General features: G+C 43.0%; 1 protein-coding gene across 11 annotated transcripts in view; it reads left to right on the plus strand.

Annotated features, from left to right (window-relative positions):
- LOC119970222 (beta-amyrin 11-oxidase-like) overlaps positions 1-24,804 on the plus strand; it is a 161,898-nt gene that overhangs the window by 39,832 nt on the left and 97,262 nt on the right. For 7 of the 11 annotated variants that reach the window (XM_038804483.1, XM_038804485.1, XM_038804488.1 and 4 more), the window contains 3 exons: positions 11,297-11,436; positions 16,128-16,251; positions 20,133-20,277. In XM_038804483.1, coding sequence (XP_038660411.1) covers positions 11,297-11,436; positions 16,128-16,251; positions 20,133-20,277 — 409 coding nt within the window. The remainder of the gene's footprint in view (positions 1-11,296; positions 11,437-16,127; positions 16,252-20,132; positions 20,278-24,804) is intronic. The other 4 variants (XM_038804484.1, XM_038804486.1, XM_038804491.1 and 1 more) reach the window with 1 other exon arrangement.

Here is a 24,804-nt window from a genome sequence, read left to right on the forward strand (position 1 = left end):
GGAGAGAGGCGGGAAGGGAGGAGGCGCACAGAGGAGGGCGAAGGCTAGAGAGAGAGGCGCCCAAGAGAGAGGAGAGAGAGAGAGAGAGAGCCGCACAGAGAGAGAGGAGAGGCGCACAAGAGAGGGAGGAGGCGCGCGGCGCACCACAGAGAGAGAGAGAGACGCGCACAGACGAGAGAGAGAAGGGCTGCACGCACCGAGAGAGAGAGAGAGGCGCACAGAGGAGAGAGAGACGGCAGCACCAGAGACGAGAGAGAGATGAAGAGAGGGCGCACCACAGGAGAGAGAGAGAGAGAGGCGCACAGAGAGAGAGAGAGGCGCACAGAGAGAGAGAGAGGCGCACGCGCCAAATCATCGAGTCTGAACTGCCATTCAATCATGGCTGATATTTTCTCATCCCCATTCTCCTGCCTTTTCCCCATAACCCCTGATCCCCTTATTAATCAAGAACCTATCTATCTCTATCTTAAAGATACTCTGAATTCTCCTCCACAGTCTTCTGTGGCAAAATGTTCCACAGATTCACCACCCTCCAACTTAAGAAATTTCTCTTCATCTCTGTTTTAAAGGATCGTCCCTTTAGTCTGAGATTGTTGTCCTCTGGTTCTAGTTTTTCCTACAAGTGGAAACATCCTCTCCATGTCCACTCTATCCAGGCCTCGCAGTCTCAGACCCCGAATTCTCAAAGGTTCCTCATACAACAAGTTCTTCATTCCAGGGATCATTGTTGTGAACCTCCTCTGGAACCTTTTCAAGGCCAGCACATCCTTCCTTAGATACGGGGCCCAAAACCGCTCTCCCGGACCATGTTTGATTTACGCTGGTGGGACTGGCCGAAAACGGGCGGCCACTTGGCCCATCGCGGAGCGGAGGATCATCGGGGCGGGGGGGCACTACCAACGGCCCCTGACGGTGTGGCACGATTCCCGCGCCCGCCGAAAAACCAGCGCCGGAGAATCCAGCAGCGGGGCAGGATTCACGCCACTCCCTGGCGATTCTCCGGCCCGGTGGGAGATCGGAGAATCCCGCCCTCTGTGTTTTCCTCACCCTCCCCATTTCCCCCCCCTCTGAGACCCTCGGGGCAATAGCCAAAGGCTCTATTATTAATAATAATAGCTTATTGTCGCAAGTAGACTTCAATGATGTTAAAGGTGTGAATGCTGTGAAAAGCCTTTCGTCGCCACGTTCCGGCACCTGTTCGGGGAGGGCGGTATAGGTATTGAACCTGTGCTGCTGCCTTGTTCTGCATTACAAGTCAGCTGTTTAGCCCACTGTGCTAAACCAGCCCCGATTGCCAATGCAAACAAGAGGAGACACGTAGGGCACCCTTGCCTTGTTCACCTGTGCAGCTGAAAATATCCCGAACACTCATTCTTTGTACGGACACTAGCTTTAGGCACCTTACATAACAACCAAACGCACAACACAAATTTAAGCCCCATTCCAAACGGCTCCAACACAGTGAGCAGATATCCCCACTCAGGAAGCCTTCTCTGCATCCAATGCCACAATAACAAAGAACAAAGAAAAGTACAGCACAGGAACAGGCACTTCGGCCCTCCAAGCCCGTGCCGACCATGCTGCCCGACTAAACTAAAATCTTCTATACTTCCTGGGTCTGTATCCCTCTATTCCCATCCTATTTATGTATTTGTCAAGGTGCCCCTTAAATGTCACTATTGTCCCTGCTTCCACCACCTCCTCCGGCAGCGAGTTCCAGGCACCCACAACCCTCTGTGTTTTAAAAAAAAAACTTGCCTCGTACATCTCCTCTAAACCTTGCCTCTTGCACCTTAAACCTATGCCCCCGAGTAATTGACCCTCTACCCTGGGGAAAAGCCTCTGACTATCCACTCCGTCTATGCCCCTCATAATTTTGTAGACCTCTATCAGGTCGCCCCTCAACCTCCGTCGTTCCAGTGAGAACAAACCAAGTTTATTCAAGCGCTCCTCATAGCTAATGCCCTCCATACCAGGCAACATCCTGGTAAATCTCCCTCTCTAAAGCCTCCACATCCTTCTGGTAGTGTGGCGATCAGAATTGAACACTATACTCCCAAGTGTGGCCGAACTAAGATTCTATACAGCTGCAACATGACTTGCCAATTCTTATACTCAATGCCCCGGCCAATGAAGGCAAGTATGCCTTCTTGACTACATTCTCCACCTGTGTTGCCCCTTTCAGTGAACTGTGGACCTGTACACCTAGATCTCTGACTTTCAATACTCTGGGTTCTACCATTCACTGAATATTCCCTACCTGCATTAGACCTTCCAAAATGCATTACCTCGCATTTGTCTGGATTAAACTCCATCAGCCATCTTTCCGCCCAAGCCTCCAAACGATCTAAATCCTGCTGTATCCTCTGACAGTCCTCATCGCTATCTGCAATTCCACCAACCTTTGTGTCGTCTGCAAACTTACTAATCAGGCCAGTTACATTTTCCTCCAAATCACTTACTACGAACAGCAAAGGTCCCAGCACTGATCCCTGCAGAACACCACAGCCCTCCAATTAGAAACGCACCCTTCCATTGCTACTCTCTGCCTTCTATGACCTAGCCAGTTCTGTATCCACCTTGCCAGCTCGCCCTGGTCCCGTGTGACTTCACCTTTTGTACCAGTCTACCATGAGGGACCTTGTCAAAGGCCTTACTGAAGTCCATATAGACAACATCCACTGCCCTCCCTGCATCAATCATCTTTGTGACCTCTTCGAAAAACTCTATCAAGTTAGTGAGACACGACCTCCCCTTCACAAAACCATGCTGCCTCTCACTAATACATCCATTTGCTTCCAAATGGGAGTAGATCCTGTCTCGAAGAATTCTCTCCAGTAATTTCCGTACCACTGACGTAAGGCCTGGATTATCCTTTGTAGCCACCTGGGTTGGCCACTTCCTCACACAAAATGGAAGAACCGCAAAGGTTACAGGGAAAAATGGACATTGGCAAAGAAACAAGCAGTTTGCAGAATCCCCTGTATTCTAGCTGCTAAAGAAACCAGACAGAATTGTAACTAACAAGCTGCGTATAATATGTGAGCGATTCACGGTGATTCCTAGGCACAATGGACACAACAGTTAACTGAAATCGCTACATTCTATAGAAGGTCAGACACCCCGGCGCCAGTGGAGTCTGAGATAAAGGACACAAATAAAGTGGAAGGAACTACCCAGTGATCGAGGAACAGCCCCGTTATTGGGGAAATTCAAATCAATCGATTTGTAAGTTTATAGAGGGTCCGCCCAAAAGGACGCGAAGCCCCTGGGACCTATAAAAGCCGGGTCCCAGGACTGATTCGTTCTTTTTGACCAGCCGGCCCTCCCAGCAGAACACCTATGCAGCAGAAGACCTTGAGAAGGAGGGGCCTGGTCAGCAGCCGCCATCAAGTAAGTGTCATACAACGCACGCTACGAGAGTAGACACTCCTGACCCCTTTAGTCCACACCAACCGGAAGCCTGCGGATTCAGGACAAAGCAAGAGGCCATTGTTCCCTGATCCGGCAGTTCCCTTATTCCAGATAAGTATTGGCCTGTTAGTGGTAGGAATAGCCTAGTCTCTTAGTTTTATATGCATAAGTAGTAGATAACTACTATAATAAACGTGTCTTGTTTGAACTTACTAACTGGTGTATTGAGTTATTGGTCTGAACTTGAACTTGAATCTTGTGGCGGTATCATAACGATACCTGGCGACTCTAGAGCCGCGGGATAAAACAGAGCCAAATTGAGTGTAAAGCGCACTCGCCCAGAACGAGCAACACCGTGCTACCCTTCTTAAACAAAGGAACAACATTGGCTATTCCCCACTCCTCCGGAACATCACCTGAAGACAGTGAGGATCCAAAGATTTCTGTCAAGGCCTCAGCAATTTCCTCTCTAGCCTCCTTCAGTATTCTGGGGTAGATCCCATCAGGCCCTGGGGACTTGTCTACCGTAATATTTTTCAAGACGCCCAACACTTTTTGGATCTCAATGTGACCCAGGCTATCTACACACCCTTCTCCAGACTCAACACCCACCAATTCCTTCTCTTTGGTGAATACTGATGCAAAGTATTCATTTAGTACCTCGCTCATTTCCTCTGGCTCCACACATAGATTCCCTTGCCTATCCTTCAGTGCGCCAACTCTTTCCCTGGCTAACCTCTTGCATTTTATGTACATGTAAAAAGCCGTGGGATTTTCCTTAACCCTATTTGCCAATTACTTTTCGTGACCCTTTCCAGCCCTCCTGACTCCTTGCTTAAGTTCCTTCCTACTTTCCTTGTATTCCACACAGGCTTTGTCTGTTCCCAGCCTTCTTGCCCTGACAAATGCCTCCTTTTTCTTTCTAACGAGGCCTACAATATCTCTTGTTATCCAAGGTTCCCGAAATTTAACGTATTTATCCTTCTTCCGCACAGGAACATGCCGGTTCTGAATTCCTTTCAACTGACATTTGAAAGCCTCCCACATGTCAGATGTTGATTTACCCTCAAACATCCGCCTCAATCTAGGTTCTTCAGTTCCCGCCTAATATTGTTATAATTGGCCTTCCCCCAATTTAGCACATTCACCCTGGGACCACTCTTATCCTTGTCCACCAGCACTTTAAAACTTACTGAATTGTGGTCACTATTCCCAAAATGCTCCCCTACTGAAACTTCTTCCACCTGGCCGGGCTCATTCCCCAATACCAGGTCCAGTAAAGCCCCTTCCCTAGTTGGACTGTCTACATATTGTTTTAAGAGGCCCTCCTGGATGCTCCTTACAAACTGCACCGTCTAAGCCCCCAGCACTAAGTGAGTCCCAGTCAATATTGGGGAAGTTGAAGTCTCCCATCACAACAACCCTGTTGTTTTTACTCGTTTCCAAAATCTGTCTACCTATCTGCTCCTCTATCTCCCGCTGGCTGTTGGGAGGCCACTTGGGTGGCAATTTTCAGAGGTCTATGGACATGAACTCCGAGATCTCTGTGCTCCTCCACAATCTTCAGAACCCTGTCGTTAACCCTGTAATCACATTCAAATTTGTCCTACCAAAATGAATCACCTTACACTTAGCAGGGTTAAACTCCATCTGCCACTTTTCAGCCCAGCTCTGCATCCTATCAATGTCTCTTTGCAGCCTACAACAGCCCTCCACATTATCCACTACTCCACCAATCTTGGTGTCATCAGCAAGTTTACTAACCCAACCTTCAACTCCATCCTCCAAGTCATTGATAAAAATCACAAATATCAGAGGACCCAGCACTGATCCCTGTGGTACACAGCTGGTGACTGGGCTCCAGGATGAAAATTTACCATCGACCACCACCCTCTGTCTTCTATGTGATAGCCAGTTACTGATCCAATCGGCCAGATTTCCCTCTATGCCATGCCTCCTTACTTTCTGCATGAGCTGACCATGGGGCACCTTATCAAACGCCTTACTAAAATCCATGTATACGACATCAACTGCTCTACCTTCATCTGTGTACTTAGTTACCTCCTCAAAGAATACAATCAAACTTGTGAGGCAAGACTTACCCCTCACAAATCCGTACTGACTATCCTGGATTAAGCTGTATCTTTCCAAATGATCATAAATCCTATCCCTCGGGACCCTTTCCAATAATTTACCTATGACCGAAGTGAGACTAACCGACCTATAATTTCCAGGGTTATACTTATTCCCTTTCTTGAACAAGGGGACAACATTCGCCTCTCTCCAGTCTTCTGGCACTTTTCCTGTAGACAATGAGGACATAAAGATGAAAACCAAAGGCTCTGCAATCTCATCCCTCGCCTCCCAAAGAATCCTAGGATATCTCCCATCAGGCCCAGGGGACTTATCTATCCTCAGGCTTCTCAAAATTTCTAGCACATCTTCCTCCCGAATATCTACCTCTTCCAGCCTGTATCGCACTATCCTCCTCAACAACATGGCCCCTCTCCTTTGTGAACACTGAAGAAAAGTATTCATTTAGGGCCTCTCCTATATCTTCAGACTCCATGCACATGTTCCCACTACTGTCCTTGACCGGCTCTAACTTCACCTTGGTCATTCTTTTATTCCTCACAAGTGTAAAAAGCCTTGGGGATTTTCCTTGATCCTACCCGCCCCCTCCTAGCTCTCCTAAGCCCTTTCTTGAGCTCCTTACTAGCTATCTTGTATCTCTTAAGTGCCCTAACTGAACCTTGTTTTCTCATCCTTACATAAGCCCCCTTCCTCTTAACAAGACATTCAACCTCTTTTTGTAAACCATGGTTCCCTCACTCAACCATTTTTTTCCCTGCCTGACAGATATTAGATATGCTTTTACCTAACTTAAATGTAAATGTACAGTCATGTGCATATTTTTACACAAAGGTTATGTGTGAAAATTTATCAACTATTCAGTAAGTGTAATACTGCAGTTGTTTATATGTTTAAGTATAAGTTCAGTAATGGAATAATTGTCTCTTAAAAGTGCTCTCTGTAGGAAGCAGTCAGGAGATGAGCAAAATAGTTTTAAAAAGCCAGTGGCAGCTTCAGGGGTTTGCAGGGCTGCTCCCTATAACCAAGTCACTGATCAGCAGACAAGTCAGTGACCCAGCTCCCTGAGCAACAATCAAAGCAGCTGGAAAATGTAGAGTAATAGCTATTAACTTGTTTTCATTTCATTTCTAACCCAGTGAAAAGGAGCAGGAATTGTGCTGTAGTCAGCCAAATAAATCAAGAATTTAACAATTGGTAGCAGTTTTAAGATGCCCCCAGTGGCGCTGCCAGAGGTTAAGTAAATATTTTAAGAAGTCCCCTGCCGGAAATCAATTATTCATATTTGACACATGGAAAATATGTTCAGAGATGTAGGAGCATGTGAAATATCGCAAAATTTGAGAACACCCGCACAAGCACTGAAGAGACTCAATTTTGAGAAATTGCATCTTTCATGAAAAGATTGGAGTTGACATATCTATAGCTTACTGGTGATCACTTCTGCCATGCCTTACTCCCATAGCCATGGAAACCTATTTCTATTCCTTTGCCATATCTCAACTCAAATCCCATCCTTAATAACCTCTAGATATTGACAGTGAATAAGCTCCAAATCACCCACATCCTGGTCTGCTCATCCATCACTATCTTCAATGCTCTATATCAGATCCCTTCCCCCATCATAAATTGAAAGTTTCATTTCCATCAGAAATTAAAATTTTCATTTCCAATTATAAATATATTGCCTCAACCGGGACACTTTCAACTCCACTTGGATCACTGGGGGTCCAAAGTACTTGTACAGGGGGAAAGCAGTGCAAAAATACAGGCCAGGTGTGCTTGTGGGGAACACCATAGCTGGCACTTGGCAGAGAGGAAAGGGAGAGGTCTTAAAAGAAAGTTCCAGGTAAGGGACACACGGGTCCCAGTTGCTGACTGATCAAAGTATACTACTGAACCACTGAAATCATAAAATGAATTCTCAAGATACAGCCATGTAGATGGCATTCATTGTCTTGCTGCCACTACCTAATACAGATATTATACAGTCATGTAGTTGGCTGCCAAGACCCTGTGGGTGGTTAAATGATCAATCTCAACCTCATTATCCCATTCACTTGTCCTCTTGCCACTTATTTATCAGCATGCATCCACACTATTGACCCTTGACCAGGTCCCTCATATCTGCACATGGTCGCAGCATAACTGTATGATTGGGAAGAAGGAAGCCAATCAGGCTGAATGTGGTTGCAGAGCACAACATGCTGCCTTGAAGTTACCGCTGCAACATACATGGCACCAAGCATTTGCACAGAGCCAGTTTATCTGTCATACCTTACCAGTAATCATTAATATTGTGAAGATTGCTAGCACATGTAAGCGCACACATGTGAATGAGAGCACTGTAATCTGAACAGCTCTCCACCCTTTTCACCGTGCGTTTTTATTTATTGAATGGGGGATGCTGGAAAGTGTGGGTCCAGCTGCCCGATACATCTGTGATCACGACTCATGTTTTAGTGGAAAACGTCCAGAAGAGAAGAACAGCGTTCTACCCTTCTGGCCACCATAATAGCCTTGCAGCAACCAAGGTAACCTGGATTCCGATTGCAACCAGTGAGTGCAGCAGACCATCACGCTTCTGGATTATTTGATGGTGTTACTGTTAGCAGGTGTTTAAGGCAGTGTTGCAGTCACCTTGGCACATGGTAGTAATGCTGGAGGTCATGCTGTCATTTTGTTGAGCACAATGGGAGTGCAAAGTTGGGGTTGTATCAGAAGGGCAGCATAGTTAAGGCAGTGGCGAAGTGTGCTTTCACAAAGAACAGGGCCATATCTAAATATCACATATGACTAGTCCATACTTCATTAACTTGTGTACCAGCACATCGGAGTGATTTTAGTGTATGTGTAAAGTCAATGGCACAGGATGAAAGTCACTGCACCGGAGTGCAGGAGGAAGTGTCAATCATCTATACACCGTCTTTCCTGGAAGAAGGAGGAATGACACAATGATGCTCTAGTGGACAGGATCATGGAATCTCAGGAGTCACTTTTTGAGGCACAGTATTTAATTAATTACCACCAGATGTGTGGACTACTGGCGAAGTTCCCTGAGACAGTGGAAGCTCTTCTACTGAGAATAAAGGAGTACATTACCATTATGATCTCCACTGCATGAGCTATGACCATGAGACATTGGCCAACCTCATGGAGAGACATGTGCAGCAACATGAGTGAATATAAGAGCAGTGGTTCAACTAGGAAGGAATGCAAACCACCCTCAGCAGTCTGGAACAGCTTGCTCTGATTATGAACACTTACATGATGGAATACATGAGCTGCTTACCCATGACCGGATAGTCACATTGTTGGCACACCCCTGCCACCAAATCTGTCCTCCCCAGCTGCTCCTTCAATCTGAGTGAATTTATAGGGTAACATTAGCATTCTGTTCAACTGAATAGAGAGTCATTTTCCAATTTTGTCAATAACATAGGATATTAATTAGTGTATGTAAGAGCATAAAATTAACAAAGACATTTGTCAAATTTTTAAAAAATGAAACTGGCAGATAGATTTCAGTGCAGGCAAGTTTGAGATAGCCAATTTTTGAAAAATAAAGGACAAGTCTAAGTATTAAATAGTGAAAATGCTAGGAACCATGGAATTCCCAAGTGATTTAGTGGCCCATGTAGATGGTCTTCTATATTTTGTGCACCTGACTTACATTTATCAAAAAAAAACAAATGCAATGTTAGCCTTTATAGCTAGAGGGTTAAAATATAATAGCAAGGTCGCTTCACGACAACCATACAAGACCTAGGTTAGGCCAGATATATGCCAATCCAAGCACCACAAATTTAGCAAATTCCAGAGAATACAAGTCAAGGTGATCTTTAGGTTTTTTAAAAAAAGGTTTTGCGAGGAATTGATAGTGTAGATAAGCAACATTTTTCACTGGAAGGAAAGTGTAGGACAAGGGGAATCAGAGCCAGTTCATTCAGGAGAAGTTGGGAAACACCTCTTTATGCAAAGGGTGGTAGGAGTGTGGAAAACTCTCCCACAAAATCGATGCTAGCTGAATTGATAACATTAAAGCCAAGATCAATAAGGTCTTTGCTAGATAAGAGCAGAAAAGGATGGCTAGCATCAAGACCTCATTGAAATGAAGAACAGGGGAAAGAGACTATTGCGTCACAAAAGTAGCGCATTGTTCAAAAATCTTGCTTTTTAACGCAATTCGCATTCGGCCACCGCTGGGGAGAAGGACAGAGTTGGTGGCAGGGGTGTGTAGTTTTAATAGATATAAAACGGTGCCTTTGGTTTTCCTGTTGCCTTTGCAGATGTTGAAAATGCCATAATTAGTCATTTTGCTGTCACTGTTTGAATGTCTTACTTTAATACCGATATCTTCAGTACCACTGTATTTGCCTTGTAATTACTTAATAGGGTTATATATTTTTAAAAATCCAATAAATATTTGTTGAATTTCTATTTGCCCACATATAATTTATTCATTATTCATTCCACTATCCGAACTAATTGACAAAAGGCTGCATGGACTATGTAACCTGCGATTATATCAAGCTTGACGATAAGTGACTTGCCAAATATACATTTGGTACAATAAAGTCAAAGAAGAATATGTTTCTGTAAATGACAGCTGTCTAGTTTACAGAGCAGAAATCATTCTCAGCTGCATTTTCTGTTATCAGGTAGGTTTTTAAATAAGTACTAACTTTGCTAGTTTTGTCCACATCCAAAGTATTAATTACACATCCTAGTTTCCTGAGGGCATAAATGGTGAACGCTCATATAGGACCAAATCTTCCAGTCTCCGGATCATCAGAAACTGGACGTACGACTGAAGAAGCGCAGCACTACAGAAGTCCTGACGTTTGGACCAGTGTAGGAATTGCCTTGGAAGTTTCAAATTCCAATGGGAAATTTGCCTGCTCCTCGTGACCCTCCATGAATGTCTCCATCTCAGAGCTGGAGACATGGGGCAGTTCCGCGTTACCCAGGAAATGTTAGTCTGATTAAAACCTAATCTACCACCTGGGTAACTACACAACCGAACCCCCAGCCTGACCATCCGGAAGAAACGTTTGGCAATTAAGTGGGATTTTCAAGCAACGGCCCTCTATTATCACTGCTGCTCAGAAGATCCTGGCCATAGTGCGCGGCAACTGGAGTTGAATTTGGGCCAGAGTCCAGGTATGTATTTTGTCTTCCTGTAGGAGGTTAATTAAATGTTTTGGCTTTCTGACATAAACAATTTTCATGGTCATTTCAGTTTCCCAGCAAGTTTGTTGAAGTTAAAGCAGATTATTGTTGGACATGCATCGCCATCCTTTCTTCATCACTGGGTCAATATCTTGATATTTCTGAACGAGCTCTGCAGGACCACCATCACCACCAGGACTGCAATGATTCAGGAAGACCCACCACCGGACAATTCGGATGGACAATAAATATGTCTTTGCCATTGTTTCCCACATCCTGAGAAATAGATAAATTGGTGGATGAAGTCTAATCCTCCTAAGTTCAGAGTATCCCAAATCAAGTAAAATCAATTTATTTAACATTGAATGCCCAATGTTTACATTATTAGCATTTCTAAGTTAAAGTCATGCATTTTTTTTAGCAAAAGATGACTCCTTGAGCTATTTGTAAAGTTGTATTTTTAAAAATCCACCAAGATGCAATTTTCACACTGTATCCAAGCAGAGGATTGCCATATACTCGAGAAAAGGATTTTTGCCAGTTATTCTTCCACAAGATGTCATAAATGCACGGCTTGTTCTATTGAGTTTTGACCTTTTTTAAACTCTTATTCCACCAGCAGTGAGCCCGTTGCTGTTTATACTATGTTCAAACGTTTGGCTACAGAACTGATGCTAGGAATTTTTCTTAATGCTGATGCAGAGGAATCTGCAGCACTCTCCAAACAGATTACACAACTTTCAACGCAGCACTGGCATGGTAAGGCTTTAATTCGAGTGAATGACAAAAGGTGGCAACTATATGAAATCATAGAATTGCAGAATGATCCAGTACTGAAATGTGCCACTCAGCCCATCACTTCTCCACTGGTGGTTATTTCCATGCGAATCACCTAGTCTAATCTCGCCTTCTCACTACGAGAGCCATTTTAATTTCCCACTGAGCTTCATCTCTCACTCATGTTTTCTCAGGTTTTAATTTTGCCACTTTATCTCATCCAGTCTTTGTACATATCATGCTCCATTCAATATTCCTGCTATTTCATGTCCTATCTAGTTTCCCTTTAAAAGGATCTTTGTGCTCTGCTACATCAATTTACATTCGTATAACATCTTTAATGTAAACGTCCCTCATAGGAATGATATAAAGCAGAATTTGACACTGAGTCAACGAAGGAAATATTGGGACTGATGACCAAAAGCTTCATCAAAGAGGTAGATAGCTTGTTGTGAGGTAGAAAGGCAGCAAGATTTAGGGAGGGTATTACAGAGCTTGGGGCCTCGACAGCTAAAGACATGGCCACAAATGATGGATTTAAAATTGTGTGCTCAAAAAAATGCAGGCATTTGAGTTGTTGGGCTGGAAGAGATGGGGAGCGATGAGATCATGAGGGCTTTGAAATCAAGGATGGGCATTTTAAAATCAAGGCACTTCTTAACCGGGAGTCAATGTAGAATAGCATGCACAGGAACGATGGATTAATAAGACCTGGTGAGAGTTAGGGCATGAGCATGGACAGCAGAGGTTTGGATGATCGTAGATTTACGGAGGATATGTTCAAATGGAATATGACTGAGTGTGTTTGAATAGTCAAGTACAATGGTAACAAAAGGATGAATGAGTGTTTCAGTATGAACTGAGGCAGTTACAGAGTTGGACAGTATTACAGACTGCTCAACCCGTGACCTTCTGATCTCTCTCTTTACTCATTTTGGGGTTAAATGAAAGAAAGAACTTGCATTTATATTGTTTCTTGATAAGCTCAGGACATGCCAAAGCACCTCACAGCCACCTCAATTTGTGTTGTCATGGAGACAATGACATGGCAAACATACAAAGTTCTGCAAACAACAAGACGATAAATGGCGAGGTGATCTGTTCACCTGGTGATGAATGTGATACAAATGTAACAGGAAAATTATATTATTCAAATAGCTCCCTTAAATCTTTTGCATGCACGTGAGCTGATGAGGACTCAATATAGTGTCTCGCCTAGAAGACGGCATTTCCAAGAGTTCTGCATTCACTCAGTACTGCACTGTGTTGTAGGCTTGGATTTTGTGCTCACATGCTGGAGTTTGGGTTTAGACCCATGACTTTATGACTCCGATCTAAGTGCTGCAACTGAGTATTGTGTGTTGTAAAATTCTGACACCTCCGTACTGTCTGAACAGTCGAATGATCTTCGACTCCTCATACCCTTTCTTAATCCAAAACCTGAGTGCTATGATGAAAGAAAACTTCAGTGACTTACTCCAGTACTTCCCAAACTGTGGGCCGTGACTCCCAGTGGAGCCGTGAGACCAGATTTTGAGGTCATGGGCTCTATGGCAGCTCCTGACATGGAACTCCAGCACCAGGAGTGCTAGAAGCTGCTTGGCTCCTTTAAATACTCGCATTATTTCCGGTGGTGGGCATGGCCGAACAGAGATTTTCTTTTTTGAGGCCTGATTCCTGCTCCAGAAAAGCCTGTCAAAAGGTACTTTTAAAAAATCCTGTTGAGTTAGCACTTTACTCTCTTAAATCTCTCTTTCCCTTTGTTCCCACAAATCCCTCGCTCCCCTTCCCCTCACAAATGACACTCGCTCCTACTCGACCAGTTCTCGGTCTGGGATGACAGCAATTTGCAAACTGCAAAATGGGGTCACAGTTGGAAAAGATTTGGGCATATTCTAATGTCACAATACCATAGGATACATTTTCAATCTTTACTTGCAGTACTAGGCAGAGGGTAAGACTTTGCTGTAGTGGATAGAAGTTCAAGGGTGATTGAATTTACCTCCAGTGAACCTAGAGGGTTTAAAGTTGATCTCAGCTGCTTTTGACAGTTAGCCTGCCACTCTCCTCTGGCCAGAGGTGCTTCCACATGCCACAATTCATGGAGACGTTGATTGGGAGGCTACCATAATTATAATGAGGCTTGCCCCAGAAAGTCTGCTAGGGTTAAGCATTTGTACTCGTAATGGGCAAGAGGATCTCCTGCTCGTTCGTCTGCATGTATGGTGCTATTTTGCCAAAATGGAATATCACAACTTAGTCATTTACCAATAGCTGATTTCCTGGCTTATCTCTGTCACCTTTGAACTAATTCCCCCCCCCCCCCCCCCCAAACTCCTCAAGCACAAGTAAGATTTCGTTCCACAGAATTTGTGAAAATTGTAGACACCGCTTTCCATTTCTTCTCTTGGGATCTTCACTGTAAACACATGTACTGCTTATTTGCTCATCTTCAGTTTGAATAACTGTAGTCCCCTTGCTCTTTGAATAATAACTTCCACTGACATTTCAAAACCCACCTCTAGTGTTTCTGCAATCCCAATATCGTGCTCCATGCAAGTTGAAGCAAACTTACTTAGTATCTGCCTTTCTCTCCTAAAAGTTTGCCTCCTTCATTCCTTCACTGTCATACTCTATCTTCTAGAAGCCTTTTTATTGCCCATGCCATCATTCCAAGGAGAACAGAGGATCATCCTGTAGTCTGCATTCTCCCTCAACCAAGATGATCAAAAACTGATTATTTGGTTGTTAATGAATTTGCTGTTTGTGGGAACTTGCTGCATGCAAATTGGCTGGCACATTCCAAACATTAGAACAGCTGTATTTCAAAAAAGCATTTAATTGGCTGTAACGTCTTTGGGATATCCTGAAGATGTGAAAGGTACGATATAAATGCAGACCCTGTATATAAAATGCAAGTTATTTTCTTTAAACTTTTGTTTTTCATTTTTTAATTGGTTCTGATCAGTGTATCCTCACCTTTTCATACATTTCAATAGGAAAGAAAGGAGAAGGTTTGATAAATATCCTTGCAGTTAATTGTTTAAATTGTTGATTTACAGTTAACTTATTTTCATTGCATCAATGCATTTTTTACCATAATGCACTTTTTACCATTATACCTGCCTTTTCTTTTTTTTTACCTTGCACTGCACCTAATGATATCGTGGTCAACCGCTTCCTAATGTTCCCCAACTTTTAGGTTACTAATGTGCACAGTATTGAATGATATATCACAGTTGACTGATTCCTAAAGTCCGACCTTTCTTCCTTTTTTTCCCAATGGGGATTAATCTTGGGTGTAAAGGATCTAGTGTTGGGATCTTTAGTACTAAGATTGGGTTTGCCAGAGAATTCGCCCAGTCATCAACTGAAGATGACCACACTTTGTATCATCAAACGTACCACCTAATCAGAAAGTTGGTCTGTAATGATCCCAATTGATATAACTGGATAGGAAGATCCCAGATAGGAACCCTGGCTCAAAAGACCATAGGCGGATTCTCTGCCCTGCCGAGCCACAACTCTGTTAACCCAGCTGATCAATGGGGTTTCCCATTGTGGGACAGCCCCATTGATCATTACATCTAGATCTAACATTGATCATTACATCCAGACCTGACCAACAGTGAAGCCAAAAGGGAAGTTAAGACAAGTGGAAAAGAAGGTTCCATTTGGGAAATGTAAATGCCCAGTCAGAACATGATGGATTCCACTCGGAAGAAATGCAGAAATTAAAGAGCTCAAAAGAAACTAGCAACTATTGAACATGGAGAAATCAGCAAAAAAGAATTAAAGCCCTAGAGAAGACATTAAAACCACAAGGTGAAATGATGTACTTTCACAGACATCATTAATGATCACAAAAGGTATTTATGGAGAATTGTACAGCAGCTTCATGGCTCTATCTTGTTCCCTACATTTTCCCCTGCAGAAGAGGGGTCTCCATCCCCTGGGGCGATTATCAACTCTGAGCCTCAATTGGTCCCCCAAGCCCCCTTAATCTGCTGTGTTGCCCTTAAACAGGGGATGGGTTAGCACAGGGCTAAAGAGCTGGCTTTTAAAGCAGACCAAGGCAGGCCAGCAGCACGGTTCAATTCCCATACCAGCCTCTCCGAACAGGTGCCGGAATGTGGCGACTAGGGGCTTTTCACAGTAACTTCATTGAAGCCTACTTGTGACAAGCAATTTTCATTTCATTTAATTTCTAGGGACCACCACCATAGGTGTCGTTTTGAGAATTCTAGCAAACACAAATAACAAATTTATTTGATCTCTGGAAGTGCTGTTTCACCAGCATAAGCAGTGTTTACATTATATCTAGTACACAGATTTTGTTTGTAGCTCGGTGGATTGGGTTGAGTGAGGTATTAGCAGACTAGTTAATAAGGACCACAAGCATACTGAATAGAAAGAGGGTAAAACCAGCTGATGCCTATGCTTTGGTCTGAGCACGGTCAGACCCAGTAAATATATATGCAAGTTAGTGCAGGGAAGGAAAACACTGGAAATGTGCAAGAATACGATTTGGATTCAGTCACAAATGCAATTTGCTGGCGGTGATCTATTGAACAGCACAATCAAGCAAGTTAATACTGAAAAGCACATTAATAGGTGTAATTGAAATGGATTTTCTTCTCATTGAATAGCTGGGTATAATGTTTGATTTCTAGGACTAATCTCTGCTCCTGTGAAGGTGAAAGTGTCAGTGTGGTCCTCGGCATTTACTCAGGCTCTGGAAGCGAAAGAAAAGCTGCTTAACATCATCAATGAACGTCTCCAGAGTGAGGAGGATGGGTGAGTATTGTCAAGACAATAAAAGCAAAATATTTTGGATGCTAGAAATGCTCTCATCTGGCAACACCTGGGGACAGCCGTTCTGAAGAAGAATTGTTAGTCTCAACATCACTGCCCTTTGACTTAAGATCAAGCCTGGGGTCAAGCAGGAGATCAGGTGTAATGCCTACTCTCGTCAGCTTGGATCTAGTATGCATCTCCTGTGGTCTTAGATTCAATTTGAATTTGTTTTTGGAGCAAGGAGATGGATTAAAGGCTGTCTCTGTCCATTCTGTGCATTGACTTTTTAAGTTAGAGAAATTAATCATTTTTAAATTAACTCTTTCTCACTTCACAAATGCTGCCAAACCTGCCGTGTATTTCCAGCAGTTTATTTTTATTGTCGAGATCTATTCCTTTAATAAATTCCTTTCTTGCATATTCAACTCATAGCCTGTCTGTTTGGCAATGTTTGGAGTAGTTTGATGGTCCTAAATCGGGAGAGCAAATGGGGAAGGAAGCAAGTGGATGCTGGTCTCCATGGTTGGCAGTGGCAGTCTACTCAGAGTGGTTTACTGGTTTTGGATCAGACAATGGAGGATTTCTTTGCTCAATGCTTATCTCTTTCAAACTGACCGGTTACCAAACATTGATATAGCAAGCTGATTTCTGGTCCATTGTTTAGAAATTATAAGATAATGGCTCCTTTCTCAGTCAGAGTTTATTGTTCAAAGTGATTGATTTTAGTAGTTAGTTCCACACCGAGCTAAATACACAGGTGATAGCTGGATGTTTTGTGAATGATTCAGGAGATGGGTCTCTGGTGGGATTCTTCTGGACAAGCAAACTTTATTCTAAGGGATTTAGAACTTATAGTGTACAGCTATGCAAATATTTAGATATCTTAGCTCATGTTAAGTCATTTTTGTTGTTCAATCTTTTTACATGTTTTCAACATAAAAGTTTGGGTTTGATGAAGCGAACTCTAACATTAGCTCCATTCTCTCTCCACAGATGCTGTCAGACCTGCTGAGATTTTCCAGCATGTTCTGTTTTTGTTTCCATTTTAGAATGCCTGCCAAGGCAAAAATTAATTTCATTCAGAAGAAAGGAAAGAAAATTAAGTACACATTCATACTCTCAACACTAGTGCATACATCAGACACTGTGCTGTGCAACAATCTCCCATTATCCAGTTTTTGAGATGATTTTGTGCCGAATTAAACTCTGGATAGAGTCAGCTAGCACATTGTTTTTTCCAAGGACAAGGTTACAAAAGCAGGCTCCAATGCAATATAGCCTTGCATTATAGGTTTTGAATTTCTCCACAATGTTAAAGCATTGTCATCTGCGCAGACATGGATTTCTGTATATTCATTTTGGACAAGTATTTCAAAATGCTTGAGAGCGATATGCAGTCTGACAGGTTTTTTTTTCTCTATAGTGGAATATTTATTTTGGTGGCTGTTTAATTTCTTTTGAGAAGTACCCAGCCTCAATGTCTGATTTATCACCATGGAAAAGGATTATGCCTACCCCTATATCACTGGCATTGATTGCCATCAAAGGTGTGGAACTTCCAACATGCTTTTTTGGTCAGCAGTGTATCAACCTCTTGAAAGTGTGAGGGAAGAAGGATGGTTGGGAAACTCGTCATACCAGACAGCAGGATGATGGTGACCTGTTAGCTGAAAAGGGGCGTAATAAGGAACATACAGTCATCCTCAATATTCTCAGATTAGCTGCCGCAGGCTCTGTTGCAGTTGACTTCATGACAGAAAGAGCCATATCTTCTGTAGGGCATGTAGGCTTCCTTGTCCACTGCCAGTTCTGTTCTGCTCATTTCTATTGTGGGCTGAATTGGCCTACAAGAAAGATTGCAGAATATTGTTGATTGTGTAATGATGTGGTACAAGAAGGGGAGTAGAGATAACCCCGGTAACTATAGACCAGTGAGCCTTACTTCTGTTGTGGGAAAAGTCTTGGAAAGGTTTATAAGAGATAGGATGTATAATCATCTGGAAAGGAATAATTTGATTAGAGATAGTCAACATGGTTTTGTGAAGGGTAGGTCGTGCCTCACAAACCTCATTGAGTTCTTCGAGAAGGTGACCAAACAGGTGGATGAGGGTAAAGCAGTTGATGTGGTGTAATTTCAGTAAAGCGTTTGATAAGGTTCCCCACGGTAGGCTATTGCAGAAAATAGAGGCATGGGATTCAGGGTGATTTAGCAGTTTGGATCAGAAATTGGCTAGCTGATAGAAGACAAAGAGCGGTGGTTGATGGGAAATGCTCTGACTGGTGTCCAGTTACTAGTGGTGTGCCACAAGGATCTGTTTTGGGGCCGTTGCTGTTTGTCATTTTTATAAATGACCTGGAGGAGGGCGTAGAAGGATGGGTGAGTAAATTTGCAGATGACACTAAAGTCGGTGGAGTTGTGGACAGTGCAGAAGGATGTTACAAGTTACAGAGGGACATGGATAAGCTGGAGGGCAAATGGAGCTTAATGCAGAAAAGTGTGAGGTGATTCATTTTAGAAGGAATAACAGGAAGGCAGAGTACTGGGCTAATGGTAAGATTCTTGGTAGTGTGGACGAGCAGAGAGATCTTGGTGTCCATGTCCATAGATCCCTGAAAGTTGCCACCCAGGTTGAGAGGGTTGTTGAGAAGGCGTACGGTGTGTTAGCTTTTATTGGTAGAGGAATTGAGTTTCAGAGCCATGAGGTCATGTTGCAGTTGTACAAAACCCTGGTGCGGCCGCATTTGGAGTATTGTGTGCAGTTCTGGTCGCCACATTATAGGAAGGATGTGGAAGCATTGGAAAGGGTACAGAGGAGATTTACAAGAATGGTATGGAGGGAAGATCATATGAGGAAAGGCTGAAGGACTTGAGGCTGTTTTCGTTAGAGAGAAGAAGGTTAAGAGGGGACTTAATTGAGGCATACAAGATGATAAGAGGATTAGATAGGGTGGACATCGAGAGCCTTTTTCCTCGGATGGTGATGTCCAGCAAGAGGGGACATAGCTTTAAATTTAGGGGAGATAGATATTGGACAGATGTTAGAGGTAGGTTCTTTACTCAGAGAGTAGTAAGGGCGTGGAATGCCCTGCCTGCAACAGTAGTGGACTCGCCAACACTAAACGCATTCAAATGGTCATTAGATAGGCATATGAACGATAAGGGAATAGTGTAGAGGGACTTTAGAAGGGTATCACAGGACGGTGCAACATCGTGGGCCGAAGGGCCTGTACTGCGCTGTAATGTTCTATGTGCATGTCATAACCAAATAGCTTGAGCTACATAGAGCAGGTAGGTGCTGGTGAGGTGGACAGCATTGACAGGTGTGTCAGAGTGAGGTGGAGTATCAGTGCTGGGTGTGAATTCTGAGTACGGGCATGGGCATTGAGTAGCATAAACAGTTGATCCTGCGGCGGGTGGGCGATGTCGAGTGTAGATGCATTCACTGATCTTGATCACCCATGTGAAGTCTTCAAACCTTTTTGCAGCACTGCTGTCAGGCCTGCACCCAGAATCTGGAGTCAACGTCTCTGGGTGTCTGCCCTCATTCCTTCACAGCCCACTGCAGGATAATGGTGTCTCTCCCATTGTCTCCCTCCACCTCCAGTGCTATAGCAATCACCTTGCAACCATGTCTGTGCCTTGGTGTTCGATTTGTCATGTTTTTATCTTTTAGCAACTAATTTAATGTAATTAAGCAAAATTCTTGATGGAAAATGCGGAATTGGCTTGTTGGCAAATCTGTGTTTCATTTGCCTCCTTAACGCTCAAACTTTCTAATGAAAACCTTTTATCGGTCATGTTCTTTATAGTTACACTAGCCCAATGATAATTAATAACTTTGGAATCTAAATGTGAAATTCTGTCTTTGTAACCTAATCAGGCTTATCTCCAAAATAAAGAATGTTCCGTTCCCAGAAAACACCAATGCAACACAGCATCTCCTCCTGTTCATTTCAGCACTAATTCCCAAGGCACTTGCATCGCTGTTGACCTCCTTTACAGTGGAACTAGCTGGAACAGACAAGGTATACTCGTCTCTCCTTATCTAGTTCCTAAGACCGTGATCTAGATTGATCTCTGTCAACTATATTTATCGATCAAAGTGATTAAATGTTGGTTTCTGTGTATTCCTTCCACCTCCCTGACTGACCATTTATTTCTCATGTCGTGAATTGTTACTTACTGTTCTTTAAACTTCCAGTATTTACTTGCCTATCCCTTCAGTGGTTTCTGTACTGTGGGCTACTCTTTCATCAGACTATCTTTATTTCTCCTCCATTCTGTAGCTTTATCTCACTGGTATGTTTGAAGATGTCATCCGAACTCACTTTTAGTACATTGGTCTCTAAGTATTCCAAATAACGATGTAAACTAATAGGTTTATTTAATAATTCGTCATCATTTAAACCAAAATCAACCCACATGTGTCAATATATTTGATTTTATTAATTAGTCTGCTGATTTTTATCTGTGGAATTAAACATTTCTAATTTAACGATTTAACATTGGTGGGATTGTTTATTTAATGACTTGCACACATATTTGCTGCCAGCCTTGGTGCATGCTTTCTGGGAAAGTTCAGCAGACTGGCACCTCAACGCATTTATAGAAACATGCAATGTAAAGTGCCCAAAACACTTCATAAGATCATTACCAAACAAAATTTGACTCTCACATGAGATATTGGGATTGTGAGAAAAGCTTGATCGCAGATTTGAGTTTTAAGGAGAACCTAAAGGTGGAGAAATGTAGGGAGTGAAATCCAGAGTTTTAAGGATTTGGCAGCCAAAGAAACGATTGCCAGTGGTAGAGCACTTAAAATCTGGAATGCGCAAGAGACCTGAATTTTATTAATTAGTCTGCTGATTTTTATCTGTGGAATTAAACATTTATGATTAAGGACTGATTTAACACAGTGGGCTAAACAGCTGGCGTGTAATGCAGAACATGACCAGCAGCGCGGGTTCAATTCCCGTACCAGCCTCCCGGAACAGGCGCCGGAATGTGGCGACTAGGGGCTTTTCACAGTAACTTCATTGAAGCCTACTTGTGACAATAAGCTATTATTATTATTATTATTAATTGGAGGAGCAAAGGATCTGGGAATAAATTTACGTCTAACAAAACACAATAAAGTAACTTGATTCAGGCTTAAGACATGATGAATACTTCAGGTTTATTCATTAATCCTGTGGCCCCAGTGAAGTATTGTTCAACTGGTATTCACTTTTAACACAATCAGTGGCAAGGATTGTAATCTATCTTCACTCTTTTTACTTGAGTGCAGCTTCCCTGTTATGCTAAAATCCATTGTTGGGTACCAAAGATGCCATTTGAAGTATTGCAGCCTATTCAATTGAACTGGGAAAAGGACAAAATGTTCAATAGCATCTTCAAAAGCCCTGATGATAGAATGTGGTCAGTCTCTTAATTTTTAGATTTTATTCCGGATTTATTAAGTTAACTGATTTAAATTCCCTCGCTGTTATGGTAGAATTTGAATGTGTCTCCATAATCGTAAATTCAACCCTATGGGTTACTTGTCTTGTAACATAGCCACCATTATAATGTTCCTGTAAGAGTTTGAGTATTATGATGGTGTCAAATAATTTCTACTAAACTCCAGAGTAAGAAACGTCTTGTTGCAGAATAGCCATATTGGTAAAAGGGATAACCCTAATTTAGAATGCAAACAAAAAAGGTTTATTGCTCAATAAAGATTGATATTTAACATTTTATCAGTCGAGGAATGGCATGATATGTAAGTTCAACAGGCGCAGTTAATTTCCCATGGATTCTGGGACTTCTAGGGTCTTGTCTCCTCTTGGTCTCCTTTACCTGGACGATGACTCAAGATTTTAGCTTGGGCAACTTAACTTCCACAAATCCCTTTTGTAGTTTTAAGATTTTAACGCTGGTGGAGCCTTTAAAATAAAATATTCCAGTCTACCTTAAGTGCTGAAATTTCCAGTCCACCTTAAATGCTGAAGCTACACATTTCACAGCTGCCTGCTAAATATCTCTCTTTCTCTCTTTCTCTCTCTCTTTCTCTCTCTCTCTCTCTCTCTCTCTCTCTCTCTCTCTCCTCCCCCCCCCCCCCCCCCCCCCCCCCCATGTTTTCCTTCTTAAAGCTGCATTGCAATATTTGGCACTAACAAGAATGCCAACTTTGACTTTCTTAACAGCATAACCAAACCAATAATCATACAAATTAAGACTGTTCATTGCTGAGCTCAAGTACAGTACAACTTGATAATGTAGGCCTCATGCCAATGCTGTGAAGTCCATCAGAGCATTAGGCCACAAGAGGGCCTCAGCAATATGCTAACCAGCATTATTCTAAATGAATGCTGTAGCATTGTACATTAATCAATAGATGGCATGCACATATGGGAATTTTTCTCATCCACACATCAGATGTATACAGTAATGCTATTCCACCAGCTGATAAATCAGGAGGCTCTAAAAATCAAGATTTGGTATCGAAATAGAGTTTTTATTGAAAAGCCAAAACCAATAGAGAGAAAAAAAAGAAAAAAAGTTGTCAAAATGGAAAGAATATCTCCTTGAAATTTCTTGTACTAAAGCAGAACTGACCACAATTTGCTGGAAGCTGCATCATCATCCAAGTGACCATTCTGTGCTTGTCCTGGCTTGACTGACCACAGAGAATGCCAATGTTACATACTTTGTGCAAGTCTCCATTGAAGGGGGAACTTTGGCTCACCATTCCTCTTGATACAGAATGAAATGAAAAAATGAAAATGAAAATCGCTTATTGTCACAAGTAGGCTTCAAATGTAGTTGCTGTGAAAAGCCCCTAGTCGCCACATTCCGGCGCCTGTTCGGAGGGGCTGATGAGGGAATTGAACCGCACTGCTGGCCTGCCCTGGTCTGCTTTAAAAGGCAGCTATTTAGCCCAGTGTGCTAAACCAGCCCCTGCATTTGCAATCAGCTACAGCCCACAGAAGCTATCTGACCTGTGACTACCAGAACTACCGTCCCAGTAAACTTTGAGAGAGCCTCTGGTAACTTTGTAGCCACCGAAGTTGGCCACTTCCCGACCCAAAATGGCGATTTACAAAGCACGCCGGGAAAATTGGACACTTTAAGAAAGACAAGCAGGTTGCAGAATCTCCCTGTGTATTCTGTCTGCAAATAAAGCAGACAGCACCGAAACCAGCAGTTTGCATATTAATGAGCGATCCCTGGGAACAATGGATACAACGATTAGCTACATCTGGGACATTCTATAGCAGGTCAGACTTCTCGGCGCCAACGCGAGTCTGAAACAAAGGAGACAAACAAGCCAGGGAGAACCGCCCAGTGATCGAGAAACGGCCCCAGTATTGGGGAATTCAAACCAATCGATTGGTATGGGATCCAATCGATTGAAAGTACCCTCGGGGTCCGCCCAAAAGAGCGCAAAGCCCCTGGGACCTATAAAAGACAGGTCCCAATTTCAGTTCGCTCTCTTAGCCGGCCCTCCCAGCAGAACACCTTAGCAGCTCTTGAAGAACTTGACCGTAAGAAGGAGAGGCCTGACCGATTGCTGCACCACCAAGTAAGTGTCATACAACGCACGCTACGAGATAGACACTCCTGACCCCTTAGTCCATACCAGCTGGAAGCCTGCAGATCCAGTACAGAGCAAGAGGCCATTGTTCCCTGATCCGGCGGGTTCCCTTATCCAGATAAGTATTGGCCTATTAGTGGTAGGAATAGTTTAGTCTTTTAGTATTATATGCATGAGTAGCGAATAACTGTGTATTAATAAACGTGTCTTGTTTTGAACCTTACTAATTGGTGTATTGAGTCATTGATCTAAACTTGAACTTGAACCTCGTGGTGGTATCATAAGGATACCTGGCGACTCTAGAGCTAAGTAATAAAACAGAGCCAATTGAGTGTAAAGCACACTCACCAGAACGAGCAACAACTTAAAGAGAATTTTCTGCGATTCTGTTCTTCCGGGCGCATAGGACCTTTTCTGGGCCTGCTGCTCATTCATGCTTGGTAATCCAGGTGAAGCTAGCACTGGGCAAGGAATGCCAAGGTATCTGAATGATGCCAATGGATCTCAACCTTTAAATTTGAGTCAGAGCCTTACATGGGACAAGGGTGTTGCTGATTGTCGAAACCACATGGGGCAAGCACAATGCCAATGTGAATGAAATGACAGGTCATTGCTAATATTTTAACCCACTCTCACCCTGTTTTCATTGGATGTTGGGCCAGGTGGTGGCTAATATCAGCTCTTAAGTTCTTGGAGGAAGTAATGAATGAGACCATCGCTATTGACGCAAGTCTCAATCAGCAAAATTGCCCCAATCAAGGCTCCCAGTGACAACAGCATTCAGTCAGGAGTCCTATACATAAAGCCAGTAATGATTAATTAAGTTATTATACTTAACAAATTCCATCATCGCATCAACCCCCTCCCATGCCAAACCCATCTGTCCTGTGCCACCCTCTGATCCTATTCTTTGCCTGCCCTCCCATGCCATCTTTCAAATCCATTCCATCCTTCGCCTGCCATCCCCTCACTTCTC

This window comes from Scyliorhinus canicula, chromosome 8, assembly GCF_902713615.1.
Source record: "Scyliorhinus canicula chromosome 8, sScyCan1.1, whole genome shotgun sequence".
NCBI lineage: Eukaryota > Metazoa > Chordata > Chondrichthyes > Carcharhiniformes > Scyliorhinidae > Scyliorhinus > Scyliorhinus canicula.